Below are 16,924 nucleotides of genomic sequence, written 5' to 3'. Positions count from 1 at the left end.
ATCTTGCTGTCTAGTAGCAATACTAATGATGGCAGGTAAAAAAAAGCCGAGTTTAACTGGTATGTTTCAGAAAATTGAGTATTTTTTAACTGTGCACAGACTAATTACTTCATATGGCACATGAAGGAAAACAAAATACACTTCAGTCACAAACACCAATTAGTCAAACTTCTTTTTCAACATGAAGACTGCAACCTCAGCCCTCTACTCTACTGCACGTACGCTCACGAGTGTGCAGCCAGATTGTGCAGCCAGATTGTGCTCGAACTTGGAGATAGATACAATAGGGTCCTTTAAGAGTCTCCTGGATAGATATATGGAGCTTAGAAAAATAGAGGCTATAGGTAACCATAGCTAATTTCTAAAGTACATGTTCGGCCCAGCATTGTGGGCCCAATGGCCTAAATTGTGCTGTAGGTTTTCTATGTTTCTATGACACCACTGTAGTGGGCTGTGTCTCACATACTGAGTCACAGTACAGGAGGAAGATCGAAAGCCTAGTGACATGATGTCTAAGCCAAAGGTTAAGGGGACAAGGTGGAGAACAGTGTTGAAGGGATAATAAATCAACCATGATGGAACGGCAGAGCAGACTCAATATCAGGAAAACAAAAGTGACCTCAGGAAGGGATGTGTATACAGACTCTCCTTAACATCAATAGTGCTGAGATTGAGAGGGTTGAGAGCTTCAGGTTCCCAGAGTAGACATCAATAGCCTGTCCTGGTCCAACTCACTTTCATGGACTCTACAACTCAGTATTATTTATGTATTTAGTTATTATTTGTTTCTTTTTGTACTTGCACAGTTCGTCTTTATTTGCACATTGGTTGCTTGTCACTCATTATGTGTAGTTTTTAATTGATTCTATCATACTTCTTTGTTCTACTGTGAATGTCTGTAAGAAAATTAATCTCATGATACTTGGTGACATATATTGCTTTGATAATACAGTTACTTTGACTTTGAACCACATTAGATGCCATGGCCAATAAGCTCACCGATGCCTCTACTTCCTAAAGAAATCTGACATATCCACTTTGACCCTCACCAATTTATATCGATGCTCCATAGAGAGTACTGTATCCATGACTGCAAGCAACTTCAGAGCTCAGCACCTCACAGCAAACAGCCTCTTCTCGATGGATTCTGTCTACACTTCTTGCGCTTTGGTAAAACAGTCAATATAACCAAAGATGCCACTCACCTGGGCATCCTCTCCTCCAAATGAGCAGAAGATAAAAGCAAGTACCAGCATGCTCAAGGACAGTCCCCTGGCATGGCCTTAATACCTATTGTCTGTCTGCACTGCACTTTCTCTGAAACTGTGACACGTTATTCTGTGCTCTCTCATTGTTTTCTCTTGCACTGTTGAAAGGATGGTACGCAGAATTAATTTTTTCCATTGTTATGGCAGTACATATGACAATAATACACCATTTTACCAATTTTGAAGATCACTGTTCCATGAAACCACAATTTGGGGTCTAAAACCATATTGAGAAATATCGTCACAATCTCACTAGTTAAATTTCTATTTCTTAAAGGTATGGACAACACTAACTAGGCTGGCATTTATGAGCCAATCCTTGTAGTTATGAGGTAGTGAGGACCTTTATCTTGAGGCTCAGATTGGGGACCCTAATAAAATCTGTCTGAATTACACAGGCACCCTAAAACCACCCCAATCCTCTGAACACTGAACATACATTCAGTGACTGCTTTGTTAAGTACACCTGCTAGCTAATGCAAATATCTAATCAGCCAATCATGTGGCAGCAATTCAATGCATAAAAGCATGCAGACATGGTCAAGAGATTCAGTTGTCCAGATCAAACACCAGAATGGGAGAGAAATGTGATCTAAGTAACTTTGACCATGTTGGTGCGAGACAGGGTGATTTGAGTATCTCAGAAACTGATCATCTCCTGGGATTTTCACGCACACCAGATGCCAGGGTTTACAGAGAATGGTGAGAAAAGCAAAACAGATCCAGTGAGCCGTTCTGTAGGCGAACTTGCCTTGTTAATGAGAGGTCAGAGCAGAACTGTTCAAGCTGACAGGAATGCAACAGTAACTGAAATAAGCACACATTACAAGCCCAGAAGAATATCTCTGAACTCACAACATGCCGAACCTTGAAGTGGATGTGCTACAGAATAACACTCCAGAGTCCACTCCTGTTCCTAACCACTGATTGTATATCCAACGTTCCGAGGATTGAGATACACGTCTCCCTTACTACCACCTTGCCAAAACCAAGAATCACACACAGAGGCATGGAAAGCAATGACCAGCTGAGGTAAAAGTCACAGGTTCATACTCCTCTTATTCAATGCCCCATCATCATGGCGAGTATTTCCTGTCTAATAGGAAGGATGGAGCCAGCAGAGGTGGTATGCTGTCAGGAGAGAACTTTGACTCCTGGACTCCAAGACTTTCATAGTAACAAATCACGCAAGGAGAAGAGCTGAGGAGTGCCTGGGCTACGGACTGTGCCTTCTCTCCAAGTTCAGCCTACCTGAAACAGAACACTGGCCTTTAGCTTTCTTTGCGAAAAAGCAGGGGAAGTTTCCAAATCAAACAAAATACACGCAATCCATAAGATGACAAGGGCAGGAGCAGAATTAGGCTTTTTGGTCCATTAAGTTTCCCCTGCCATTCAATAATGACTGACTTACTTTCCCTAACTCTGCCAGAAAGGGAAAACAAATTAAAAAAAACAGCCAATTAAGGAAAAACAAAGTCAGTGAGAGGAACTTAGGTTGGCATTCAGCTGAATTGGCAGACTAACTGAATATAAGGCATAGCGTAGCCTATTATTTACTTTGGGGAAATGTGAAAAATGAGGTAGAAATTTAGTATGCGACCCAGACACACTAGCAATCTGTACCATTTCCCATTTCCCCTGACTCTGTAAATTCCTGCCCATCTGCTTTTGATGGGAGTGACAGGACAGCAAATGACACTTGGTCACTAATAACTTGTGGAATAATAGTCAGCTTGCAATCTTCAGCTATCAAACACGGACCGAAGGGACACTCTGCTGGGATGGGATGAGAGCAGCTGCCACATATATCAAGGTAGCATTCGACCAGTAAAACTAAGTCAATGCAAATCCTGGAATAAATTCTCCACTGGTTGAAATCACACCTGGCGTAAAGGATAGTAGCTGCAATAGTCAATGTTAAAAGTCACTTCTCGGATGAGCTGAAGGAACTATACAACAGTTTCAAATAAGCAATTTATGACACTAATTATGAAAAATTATAATAATTCAAATAACCTATTATCTGGGCTGTATAATCTTTTCACTGCCACCATCTGGCAGGAGGTACAGAAGCCTAAAGTCCTAGTAGCAAGGTACTTCCGTGAAGCTTCTTCCTTCTGCAAATGAGCTATTACAGTACCTTGCTTCTGATTCCCCCCAGAATGTGACACTGTTTCTTATGGAGGCAAAAACTTGGGAAGAGAGCACTCAGTCCTGTTCTATCATTCAAATGAATCATAGATAATCAAATCCCACCGATCTGCCTTTATTCTATGTCCCTTCATAACTTCATCTAATAAAAATTCATAAGTCACAACCGGATAAAAAAAATTCAACGACCCACAACCAATTCCAGGATGCAATCTTGATTAAAGATGCCAGTACAAGAGCAAAGGCTCCTGATAGTCAGAAAATCCACATCTCTGTTTAGTATAGACATTTCATCAGATCAGTTTTAAACTAAAAGTTCTCCTTGATATAATGGAACATCATTGCTGCACGGTAATTGGGTGGAAGACTCTGCAAATTTAGAAACGCTACCTTCAGATACTTATAGCTAGTTAGTATCTACCATTCCCCCCCCCCTCCCCATTGCACTTCTGTTAACCAGAGGAACTAAAATACAAATGTAAAAAAATGCTTTATTTTAATAAAACGTTCAGTTCTGGTCACCTTATTATAGGAAAGATGTGTAAGCTTAGATAGGATGCAAAGGAAATTTACCAAGATGCTACCTGGATTAGAGAGTATATCTTCTGAGGAGAGGTTGAGGGAGCTAGGGCTTTTCTCTTTGGAACAAAAGAGGATGAGGGGTGACTTGCTAGAGGTGTACAAGATGATAAGAGGCACAGATCAAATGGATAGCCAGAGATTTTTTTCCAGGCTGGAATTGCTAATGAAGGAACATGCTTTTAAGGCAAATGGTGGAAAGTATGGGGGAGTGTCAGAGATGAGGTTTATTTTTAAACACAGACATTGGTGGGTAGAATGCCCTGCCAGGGGTGGTGGTAGAGACAGATACAATAGGAACACTTAAACTTAAGAACACTTAATATAGGCATGTGGATGATAGAAATTTGGAGGGCTATGTGGGAGGGAAGGGTTAGATTAAACCTAGTGTAGGTTATATGGTTGGCACAACATCGCGGGTTAAAGAGCCTGTACTATGCAGTAGTATTCTATGTTCTGTAAGGTAATATTGTATCAGAGGAAAATGGCAATGAGTCAGCATACAATTCTGTCCAGCGGTCAACAGTAAGACTATGGTTGTACTTACCTGGGAAGCCCTCAGTAGTGTATGAATAAGATGGCTATCCTGGGACACTCCTATTTTTACCAGAGCGAAAAGGCTATAAACCAAGTCACTACATCTCATTAGCTGAACTTCCTTCGAGGTCTGCTGACAAATCTTCTCAAAGACAGGGTGCTCAAACATCAGCTTCCGCTCATAACGTTTCTGATCATCTGACAATTTCTTTGTGGTTTCCCACATGGCCATCAGGGAGTTGCTGATATGTCTCCAGGTCACGTCAGATTGCCTGTACAAGTCCAACACATCACTGGGAGAGGTGCACTGCTGAAGCTCATCGTAGAATTGTCCCCAAACTTGTCTCCTCTCTGTCAGTGACATGCTTTTCTGCTCTGTGGAAGAAACCTCAGCGGTAGGTTCTCTGAACTGCGAAGATGTGGCGTTTGTTGACTGGTTGAGGGAAACAGCGGTTTCAACACTAGAGTCTCTGGTTTCCGTGTCATGGTTATTTACATCTTCTGCTTTGCTTGGAATGTGAGAAATCCTTTTGGAAGATTGGAAGTGGACTAAAGTTAAGCTCATACAATTATTCAAGTGGTAAATGAAGCCATTTTGCTTCCTTGATGACACAAGTCCAGTTTTTTGGACCAAAGTGCTACAACTTCTATATCCAGTTACAGTAAACGTTCGAGGGAAAGAACTGCAGAGTCTTAAAATCCTAACAAGCTGACTGCCAGCTGGATGGGCATTCATGATGACGCACTCACGTTAACTGAAAACAGTGCAACGCTGCTTCCTTACAAGCTGTTACAAGAGAAAAAAAAAACAGATGGTTAATGTTGCAGTAGTTTTGAAACCTGAAAGGCATTATTAGGTGACAATCTCAAAAATATCCCAGAAATTTTGAGGTTGTCATTTAAAATACAAAGATTGGTGGCATTGTGGACCATGCAAAAGACTGTGAAAGGATACAGTGCGATATAGATCAGTTGCAGATATGGGTGGAGAAATGGCAAATGGGAGTTCATTAGAGCCACGTGTGAGGTGTTACACTTTGGGAGATTAAATGTGAAGGCACAATACATTGTTAGTGGCAAGATCCTCAGCAGTGTCGATATACAGAGGGGTTTAGGGGTCCAAAGTCCATTGCTCCCTAAAAGTGGTTGCACCAGATAATAGCATATTAAGGGTGTCACATGGCATGCTTGCCTAAGCCTTGGAGAAGGTGCAGAAGAGACTTGCCAGGATGTGGCCTGGATTACACAGTGTACTACAGGCAAGGTTGTCCTGTGGGCGGGGGCGTGGCTCATTCTGCTTGCCGAAAGTCGCTTTGTTGTGTTTGGTTACAATTTACAAATTGATCCTACAGTTTAGAAACTGTAGGTGTTTTTCCCGTTGGATAACTGCCTGATGTCCAGTTTCAAATACTGTATCCGGGTACAACATAGTAGTGGAAAGAGCAACCTCAGCCTTAAATACAGCCAAAGACCTGGCCTTCACAGTCGCGTGAGGCAACGTCCCTCTCTTCTGAGGCTGTGCTCTCTGGTTTTAGACTCCCCCACCCTAGGAAAGATTCTCTCCACACCCTCTCCATCGAGGCTTTTCAAGGTACTTTGCAATGGATGCCCACTTCCTTCTCTGAGTCACCCAGCCGCCTGCCTCCTGCATTATAGGAGTGACTACCTTTCTCAGTTTCCCGGTTGGATGGTGGCGTTCTAACTGAGCTAGCAGAATCTCTTAAGACCAAGGTTGGATCTATGATGCTGTGCTACATGATGTGTGTGTACAACCGCGTGTAGCACAGCTTAATTTCCGATTAACTTTAGCCTCTGCCGCCATCTGTCAATACCGCGCGCTGGCTGTTATCCAACAGCCATCCGATGTTGAGCGAAATCAAACATTGCATCTTCAGAACTGAAGTACACGCAAGTCACCCTCAATGCCGAGGGACTGAAGGGGAAGAGAGGGCTCTGATAGTGAAGTGCACGAATGTTTATGGTGGCGGATGGGCTAACCTAACCACAGAGCGTGGGCAAAGCCCTTCTCTGGTCAGCAGGTTACACTTCGGACCAAACCTTCATCCCTGACCTCACCCTTTTTCTTTCTCTCTTTTCCTCACCTCATCCACCCCGGCCGACCTCTGGGCGCCGCCATCATGGAACGTAAAAGTGACGCAATCCCGCTCGGTTCACATTGCGTCACGGACGGAAGTGACGATTACTTCCTCGGGCTCAATTTGAACGTCGTCTGCTTGTTGCTTGTGAAATGTACCGATTCTGTATCAGCGTTCTTCATGCTGATTGTAAAACCTAACTGTAATGTTTGCTTGCACTCTTCCTCAGACAAATAATTCAATATGAGCACCAAATGAAGAAATTTAAATCGTTCACCTTTCACCTTAAAGGTCTACCCATCAGTCTTAACGTTCCTCGGAAAAAAGACTATAGTATTCACTCTATCCATTATAGTTTTATACAGCTCTATCAGGTCATCCCTCAATATCTTACGTTCAAAGAATAAGGTTCTAGCCAGCCCAATCTCTCATTAACTCAGATCCTCAAAACCTAACAGCAACCTCGTAAATCTCTGCATTTTCATGCCTTAATAGGGCGACCAAAATAGTACCACAATACTCCTAGCAAAGTCTCACCAACATCCTGTATGATTGCAACATAATATAATTTGAAAATTAGAGTTATTCTGTCCAGGAGTGAAATTGAGAAAGTACTTTTTTGTGGAAGTAGTTGAGAACCGTTTGTTGCGTGTGCACTAAAGAGGAAGAATTTTTTAATTAATCAGACATACACAAGGATGATAATAAAGGCAAGCTATAAATAAGACTGAATGAGAAATAGCCAAATTTATGGAAGTGATGTTTGGGGTAAAACTGCTGTAAATATTCGGTGGATTGTGCAGCTGCTGTGGAAAGAGAAACAGTTTTAACAGAAATAGAGAAAGTCAAAAACTTGAACATGTTTTAAGGTGCAAGACAATAGGGAACGATGGAGAGAACAAAGAGAATGCCTGGAACTGGGCTGAGATAAAAGAGACTGAATGCTACAAAATGGTGGTCTGGCTGAGCAAAAGTAATCACAGTTGATCTTCCAGGAAATGTTCTATAAAATGTAAATGTAATGGAAATGGAAGGAGATGTAATCTATGTATATAAATATGAACGGGGAGGGGGAGGAGAAAAGGCAATGTGAACAGTGAGATACAAAACGGCATCTGCAGGAAATTGGAAATTGTAATTATCCAGCAGGTCAGAGTTCATGGAAAAGGAAAGAAATGAGATTGCATTAAAGGGTTAATGAAGTCTCATCATAATTGACCAATTCTGATACAAACAAGCTCATTTGGGGGTTCACTGGACAAGGTGAAGAGTCAGTATGGGAGTACAGTGGAGAACATAGCAATATACTGAACTGGTGATATTCAGCCTTCAAGGCTAGTCTGATATTGGCCAGGACTTTAGCGATTCTGATTGTAACTTCAACTCTTTGTTCCCATCTACTAGAAATAGCATCTCACTCCCTTGCTTCTTAAGAAGCTACCTGCCTTCTAACTAAAAACTATTTAAAGATGCTAGTTTTGCAGCTATTTAAGGAAGAAAACTCAAATCATTCATGAGCCTCTGAGAGGAAAACATGTATCAACCCTCTGTTCTACATTCTCCCACAAGATGAGAAACTCTCTTCCATCTATCCTCAAGATTATACATGCTTCAGTTAAGTGACTTCTCATTCTTCTAAACTCCAACAAGTACAAACTCAGCCTGCCCATCTTTTCTCGTTAGACAACCCTTCCACTTAAGGAGAAACAAGAGAATGCAGATGCTGGAATCTAGAAAAAAAAATCTGCTGGAGGAACTCAGTGGGTCAAGCAGCATCTGTGAGGGGAAAGAATTGTTGACATTTTATGTTAAAACCCTGCATCAGGACTGATTAGGAATATTGGTTAAATTTATTGTCATATGCATAAATAAATGTATGCACAAGTACAATAAAAACTTATTGCAGCTCACAGACACATGAGCATCCATAAGAAAAACATAAATTAATCATGAATTCTTACATAATTTTTACAAGGAAACAAAACCGGAACAAAAAAATGTCCATTTTAGTCCAAGGTGATCAAAATGGTTATGGTGTTGCTAAATGGCAGTGATTGGGGTTTGGTCAGTTGGTTCAGCAAGCAAATGGTTGGAGGGAAGTAGCTTCTCTTGAGCTTGTGGTGTGGACTTCAGCCTTCTATTCCTCCTGCCCAGTGGTATCTGCAAAAAGATGGCATGGTCCAGGTGGTGGGGACCTTTGGTGGTAGATGTTGCCTTCTTGAGGCAGTGCCTCCTGTAGATACTATCGATGGTTGGCAGAGTCCTGAAGACAGGTCTTGCCCAAAATGTCAACTGTTTATTCTTTTCCATAGATGTTGTCTGACCTGCCGAGTTCCGCCAGCGTTTTGTGTGCGTGTGGCTTTGGATCTGCAGACTTTCTCATGGTTGTGATTCCCTACCCTCTGCTGCTTCTTACATTCCTGCACATCCTCATTACCATACCAGACCATGAAGCACCAGTATCAATCCAGTAAACCTTCTCTGAGGAGCTCCCAGTGCATTTACCTTCATCCAGAAATCCTGTTCACAATATCATACAGTGTGCAGTTTTATTTATTTAAATGTACAGTGCAGTAATAGGCCCTTCTAGCCCAATAAGCAGTACACCCTAGTGACCAATTAAACTATTAACACTGTTATTACTTTCCATTTCCAAGGACCTGTCCTGGGCCCAGCACGTAAGTACAATTACAAAGAAAGCACAGCAGCACCTCTACTTCCTTAGGAGTTTGCAAAGATTTGGCATGACATTATTTTTATTATTATTATTCCTTTTTTCTTTATTTTTATATTTGTACAGTTTGTTTTATTTTGCACACTGGTTGTCTGCCTGTTTGGTGTGGTTTTTCATTAAATTTATTATGGTTAATGGATTTATTGAGTATGCCCACAAGAAAATGAATCTCAGGGCTGTATACGGTGACGTGTATGTACTTAAATTTACTTTGAACTTTGGAATAACCTCTATAGATGTGTGGTGGGAGTATATTGACTGGCTGCATCACAGACTAATATGGAAACACCAATGCCCTGGAGTGGAAAGTGCTACAAAATGTCCCAGTCCATCACGGGCAAAGACCTTCCCACCATCGAGCACATCTACATGGAGCGTTGTCACAGGAAAGGAGCATCCATCATCAGGAACCCCACCACCCAGGTCATGCTCTCTTCTCACTGCTGCCATCAGGAAGGAGGGTACAGGAGCCTCAGGACTCACACCACCATGTTCAGGAACAGTTATTACTCAACAACCATCAGGCTCCTGAACAAATATGGATAACTTCATTCACCCCACCACAACATATGGACTCACTTTCAAGGACTCTTAATCTCATTTCTCAATATTTATTGCTTATTTAAGTATTTATCATTATCTCTTTTTATAAATGCACATTTTAGAGTCTCTTACAGATTGGCTGGCTGTCTGTCCTGTTGGATGTGGTCTTTCATTGATTTGATTACGTTCCTTGGCAAGTAAGTGAATCTCATGGTTGTATATGGTAACATATACATTTACTTTGATAATAATTTTACTTTGAAGTTTGAACTCCGAAACAATGGGATTTTATTTTCCAAAATGACTTTTGATGCAGTTCCTTACCTTCTTCTGGAGAACTAAGCAGAGTTACATACATCCACTAATTCCCTTTGAATTCCAGCATGTTATTTCTTCAGAGGTCCAATAAGCTACTTGATTTCTCTTTCAAAACTTTGCTGACTTTGGCATATTACTTGAATTTTTTTCAGATGTCCTGCTCTCCCATCTTTAATAATAAACTGTTCAGCCATGACCGATGTTAAGCTGTATTTTTCTGCTGTATTTTTCTGTCTCCCAGCTTTTTGACTAAAGGAGCTATATTTGCTGCTTCCAATCTAATGAAACCTTCCCAAAATCTGAGTTTCAGAAAAATAAAAGCAATGATCAATTATTTCACTATAAGCGTTAATTAACGCTTTATAAAGAAGTCAACCCTAACCTGGAGACTTGTCATCCACAGCCCCAACAATCTGCCCAGGTCCCCTACCCTGGTCATTGTAACATTTTCAAGTTTTCCCTTGTTACGAATGAGGAGCAACTCTGATGGGCAGAAGGGTACAGAATGGCCAATGCCCGCCCCCTCCTTTTTGAGAATCGCAAGATCGCTATTATTTCGGGTCTGATACCCAGGAAATGAGAGAGATACACAGCATGTCAGGAAATGAGAGAGAGACAAACGCCAGAATACACAAGGTGGAATGTCTCCTATTGACAAAGAGAGAGATTACTGCTATTGTCTCTTGAAGGAGGAATTGTGTATTGAGTACTGTACTATTCATTGAAACCCCTCAGGGGGCAGCCAGAGTGGTCTGGTTGAGGGATTGCATCATCCCAACCTGATTGACACCTGAGACCCCGTGAGTGAGGATAAAAGTAGGGTCTGGGGAACACCCCTCAGACGCACCAGGAGAGATGCTACGAGACTGGTGGGGGCTTGTGTGTGTGTCCACCCTTGCCTGGGTGACGAGTCCTTCACAGAATGGTCTAGCTAAAGGACAGATACGGATCAAGATCATAAAAGGAAAGTCGGCAAGTTTCTCTCTCTCTCTCTCTCTCTCTCTTTCCAACAATTGCAACACAGTGATCAACAACGACTGCAGCCTGTATGAACTGAACTGATTTTTACATTTCCATCGGACAATTCATTATCCCCTAGACAACGATAGAGCTTATTTCTTATTGATTATTATTATACCCGCACTTTTAGGTTTAGTATTGATGACGTATATTATCTGTATGTTTGCATTGATATTATTTTTGTGTATTTTTACTAATAAATACTGTTAAAAATAGTATCATCAGACTTCAACGGCTACTCCTATCTTTGCTGGTAAGACACCCAGTTACGGGGTTTGTAACACCCTCCTCTTCCAATTCCAAATTTTCAGCTATTTTTGGGATGTTACTGTGTGTATCCTCCATAGTGAAGTCAAAGGTTCATTTATTATCAAAGTATACAACCATGAATTTCTTCATCGGGTAGCCATGAAATCAAGAAAGAAAAGGGAGCACAATCATCAACCCACAAATCTCCCCCTCCCCACACAAAAAATAAACAAAATCAAAGGTATTTTAACCTAAAATACCTGGTTAATTCATCTGCCGTCTCTTTGTTTCTTGTCAGTTACTTCCCAAGCTCTCTTTCGATGGGCCAAATGGTCTAATTCAGCTCCTATGTCTTTCTTTCTTTTCATTGGATCAATATGCTCCTAAAGTGACAGACGACTGGAAGCTAATGGTCACCATGTAGACTGAATGGAGTCACTCTGCAAATCAGTCACCCAGTCCACATCTGCGTTCTCCAAGGAGGAGAAACTACATTATGAGAAGTAAGCGTAGCTCCCCATGATAGAAAATATACCTTTCACCTAGAAGGGCTGCTTGAATTCCCGGATGGTGGGAGAGGAAGAGGTATTTTGGACTAATAAGTACACAAGAGCATTAATATTAAGGACCATATTGAATATATGTTTTTAGAGAAACAATTTAACATTGGCTATCCCACTGATATTGTGCATTTTTCAATTTTAAAATATTGTTGTGGTAGATCAAGTGAGATATTTGGAGGTGCAATAAAGCATCCAGAAACACATCTGTCCAAAGTTGTCAGCTTGAACTCAAGTGGAAGGTTTAATACTTGATCTTTGTTGAGTTAATTAATCCCTAAAGTGGGGAGGTAGGTTAATTGGCTGTTGTAAACAGCACCCAGTGTGTAACTGAGTGGTAGAATTGGGGGGGTGGGGCAGTCGATGGGAACAAGAGAGAGAGGTTAAAAGGAAATATGGGGGAGTGGGACAAGGGATTGCCATCAAAGATGGGGTTGAATAGCATGTTTCTTGATCATAGTAAGTAATAAAGACACAGGAGATCAGCACACTGGAATTCTCTGTCCCACCAGCATCACAAGAACATCTGTGAACAGTTGCTGTCTGATGCTGATAGGACAGAGAATTTCAATCCACTGATCTGGCCCAAAAGAAAACCTTCAGTCTGTTGTATGAATGAGATCCTCAGAAGTGGAGAAGCTAGAGCCAGATTTTCATCAAAAGTTTATAAAAATACCTTTAGAATGTTTTTAACACTGTATTTGCATTCTGGTTTTCTTCTTACTTCTTCGATGATTCATGTGGGGCATGATCTTTTCATGTCATTTTAAAGATTTCTTCCCCCAGGCAGTTAATCTGATCAACTGTTCTAGTTAGCCCCCCACCCTGGCCACAGCCCAGCCCCCCAGCCCAGCCACAGCCCGGCTTCCCAGCCCAGCCCCCCACCCTGGCCACAGCCCGGCCTCCCAGCCCAGCCCCCCACCCTGGCCACAGCCCGGCCCCCCAGCCCAGCCCCCCAGCCCAGCCACAGCCCGGCTTCCCAGCCCAGGCCCCCACCCTGGCCACAGCCCGGCCTCCCAGCCCAGCCCCCCACCCTGGCCACAGCCCGGCCCCCCAGCCCAGCCACAGCCCGGCTTCCCAGCCCAGGCCCCCACCCTGGCCACAGCCCGGCCCCAGCCCAGCCCCCCACCCCAGCCACAGCCCGGCCCCCCAGCCCAGCCCCCCAGCCCAGCCACAGCCCGGCCCCCCAGCCCAGCCCCCCAGCCCAGCCACAGCCCGGCTTCCCAGCCCAGGCCCCCACCCTGGCCACAGCCCGGCCTCCCAGCCCAGGCCCCCACCCTGGCCACAGCCCGGCCTCCCAGCCCAGCCCCCCACCCTGGCCACAGCCCGGCTTCCCAGCCCAGCCCCCCACCCTGGCCACAGCCCAGCCCCCCAGCCCAGCCACAGCCCGGCCTCCCAGCCCAGCCCCCAACCCTGGCCACAGCCCGGCCTCCCAGCCCAGCCCCCAACCCTGGCCACAGCCCGGCCCCCCAGCCCAGCCCCCCAGCCCAGCCACAGCTCGGCCCCCCACCCCAGCCACAGCCCGGCCTCCCAGCCCAGCCCCCCACCCTGGCCACAGCCCGGCCCCCCAGCCCAGCCACAGCCCGGCTTCCCAGCCCAGGCCCCCACCCTGGCCACAGCCCGGCCTCCCAGCCCAGCCCCCCACCCTGGCCACAGCCCGGCTTCCCAGCCCAGCCCCCCACCCTGGCCACAGCCCGGCCCCCCCACCCCGGCTACAGCCCGGCTTCCCAGCCCAGCCCCCCACCCTGGCCACAGCCCGGCTTCCCAGCCCAGCCACAGCCCGGCTTCCCAGCCCAGCCACAGCCCGGCCCCCCAGCCCAGCCACAGCTCGGCCCCCCATCCCGGCTACAGCCCGGCTTCCCAGCCCAGCCCCCCACCCTGGCCACAGCTCGGCCCCCCATCCCGGCTACAGCCCAGCCCCCCACCCTGGCCACAGCCTAGCCTCAGCCCGGCACTGCACTGTAATCACTTGACACTGCTTTTTATGATGCTGTTCACGTCCTAGTAATTTATGCACATTTTATTCTGTAAATGTACTTTAACCTCTAACTTTGTATTTTATGTAATTCTTTATTCTTTATCATTGTTGAGTTTTGTAGCATGACTAACACAACACGGCAAATTTCTAATACATACTAATGAATAAAGTTGATCCTTGATCTGACTGGATTCACAGAAACAAAAGCTTTTCACTGTCCCTCAGTACGTTTGACGATAATAAACCAATACCAAAAGTAAAACCCTGATATGGAGGTACTCGTTAATGGCTGCATAAGCAACATGTGCTGAAGGCATGGAGAAGCTAGGGGACTGAGAATCTATAAGTTGGCCATTGGTGCATTCAAACTAAAGGAGACTAATGAGGCATCCCAGCTATGGTACCTTTTGCACACTGCTTTAACGTTGCTGAATTCCTTGTGTCAATAAGGAATGTTGGCTGCCCGCTGAGCTTAGATCAGAGAGTACAGGACAGTGAGCGTCCACACCCAGTTCAGGGTTCACAAGCAAAACCCTCAGAACATTTCAACAACCGTGAGAACAAAATACCCAGTAAACTGCCGACTCGTAGCGTCAGGAACCCAGGTTCAATTCTGACCCGGGGTGTGGTCTGTGTGGGTTTTATTTTTAACCCATGTGGGTTTCATCCCGCGCTCTAAAGGTGTGTGTGCTGGTAGGTTAGTTGGCCACTGTAAATTGTCCTTAGTGTGTGGGTGAGTGGTAGAGTCCAGGAAAGAGGAGATGAGAATGTGGAGAGAATTAAAAATGGCATTAATGTAGGACCAGAGAATGGTTAATAGCTAGCATGGATTTGATGGACTGAAGGGCTTATTTTTGTTTTCTCTGTCTCCTATATTGTGTGATTAAGGAGGGTAGTAGCGCTGCTACCTTCCACCTTCAGCAAGGCAGGCTCTACACTGACTGCCCTTCTTGTCTGTGGAGTTTGCACTTCCTTCCTGTGACCACGTAGCGTGCTGGTTTCCACCAACGTCTCGAAGGTTACGTGGCCGGTTTAACAGGCTGTCACAGTTTACCATGTCTGCAAGTCAGGGGAGGGCACTTTTTAAGGGCACGTAAGAGAGAATGAGCAGGAAGTGTTGGAATGCGATTGGTAAGAAGGTACTGACCCGGCCAGCCGTATATCCCTATCCGGATAGGCTTACTAAAGGCTTACTAATACGAAAATGGGAATTCATTACATTTTAAAATTTTCCACTTTCCACTGCAAAACAGATTACAGAATTCAAAGTAAGAATGTTTTAAATTAGTAACAAATACATATTTTTTATCTCCTTATAGTGAGGCTACTCCTATCCAGTGTCACCAAGTTCCTGAAATACAGATGCACCTTCTCATGATTTTTCAAAAGGGTGATTGACCTCTCACTGATGAGGACAGTGTGTTAAAGTGACCCATCTTAGAAATGTGTTGTTCATTGATGCAGATTCGCTGATTAAACCAGTTCTGATCAAGAATCATATACGTAATCCTATTATCATACATATGAACCCTTGAACAAGTTATATTGTATTTCAGAGGCATGTAAATTATTGCATATATTGAGGTCAACAAACCGATTGGGTTAATGAGTTGTATATAATTAAGTTCCCTTGAAGTAGACCGAGAGTGATCAGAGCATTGATAACCAACGGAGTAAGATTTCTTTCAGTTTTATTCACATTTTAATTCTAGAACATTTGAAGAATATATATTATATAAAATAAATACCTTGCTTTCTAGGATGGACAGGTGAGATCCGAAAGGGGTACAGCACCAAATGAGGCCATTCAGCCCATCACACCTGTCTCATTCAGCATCCCCCTCCCCCCACCAGAACCTACTCAATTCCCTCCCTCAGGGTCCTGACGAAGGGTCTTGGCCCGAACTGTGGCTCTTTATTCCCCCCCCACCCCCCATAGATGCTGCCTGACCTGCTGAGTTCCTCCAGCATTTTGTGCGTGTTACTCGGCATTTCCAGCATCTGCAGAAGTTCTTGTGTTTAGGGTCGCCGCGCCGCTCACTGTGCATAAGAACCAACCAAATTTCCTGTCCTCTTTGTCCTGCCGATTATTTTAGATGTGTGAGCCCTGCTTACCTGCACTACAGCCAGTGGGATCAAGCTCCCCCTATAAAATCTATAAACACCACTGTTAAATTTTCCTTATTTGATGCCACTCCAATGCAGAGAATATTGTGAAATTCATAGAAACCTTCATTTTGGTGTCCAACATTTTCAAAGAAACCTTCAGTGGGTGGTTCACTTCAACGCTCTGGTGTGTCCCCCAAACCATTCTTCTCTTCATTTACCATTTAACTGAGACTTTAAGAAATCCCACATGGCAACGCAATGCCATTATTATATCAGATGTTTTTAAGCAATTTATATTAAATCTCATGCTGGTTATTTGCAGTGACATCTGTGCATTCCCATTCCAAGACACAATGGTGGAAAATGCAACATGATTATTCCACTACTTAGGAAAAGTATTTTGCAAATGTTATAGTGTCAAGAGAAAGTTCACAATTTTCATAATGTTCTAGACTTCCCAACAGTTTGGTATTTCATGGGCATAAACAACAAACTGCATTTACAACATCTTCACATAATACAATCGTACATTTTCTCTGTATGACACGTAACTGCAACAAGGCTGCTAACTGTGACAATGCTGGCCTGACAGACCAGTATTTGAGCTGCAAGTCAGTTGACCACATCATAATCTCCTCTGAGGTGAGAATGTAAAGATACAAGTAACGGTGCTTTAGAAAATTATTTTACCAATTAAAGTGATAAGTAATTGAAAGGTAGTTAAAGCATTCACTCCTGCTGTTACTTCCCTTTCACTTGGGTTCCAGGAGTAAGAATGTGAC

The 16,924-nt window shown here is 43.8% G+C and overlaps 1 protein-coding gene across 2 annotated transcripts in view; it reads right to left on the bottom strand.

The window, feature by feature from the left end:
* Positions 1-6,712, bottom strand: part of fastkd2 (FAST kinase domains 2) — a 34,138-nt gene extending 27,426 nt beyond the window's left edge. The window contains exons 1-2 of one of the 2 annotated variants that reach the window (XM_073046640.1): positions 6,638-6,712; positions 4,546-5,322 (exon numbers count right to left, since the gene is read on the bottom strand). In XM_073046640.1, coding sequence (XP_072902741.1) covers positions 4,546-5,271 — 726 coding nt within the window. In that variant the 5' untranslated portion in view covers positions 5,272-5,322; positions 6,638-6,712. Of the gene's footprint in view, positions 1-4,545; positions 5,323-6,611 lie in introns of both variants that reach the window. The other variant, XM_073046642.1, reaches the window with a different exon arrangement.
* Between the last annotated feature and the right edge of the window lie 10,212 nt (positions 6,713-16,924).

This window comes from Hemitrygon akajei, chromosome 5 (assembly GCF_048418815.1).
Source record: "Hemitrygon akajei chromosome 5, sHemAka1.3, whole genome shotgun sequence".
Lineage (NCBI taxonomy): Eukaryota > Metazoa > Chordata > Chondrichthyes > Myliobatiformes > Dasyatidae > Hemitrygon > Hemitrygon akajei.
Note: the sequence above shows the minus strand (reverse complement) of the source record. Positions and strands in the feature narration are given on the sequence as shown.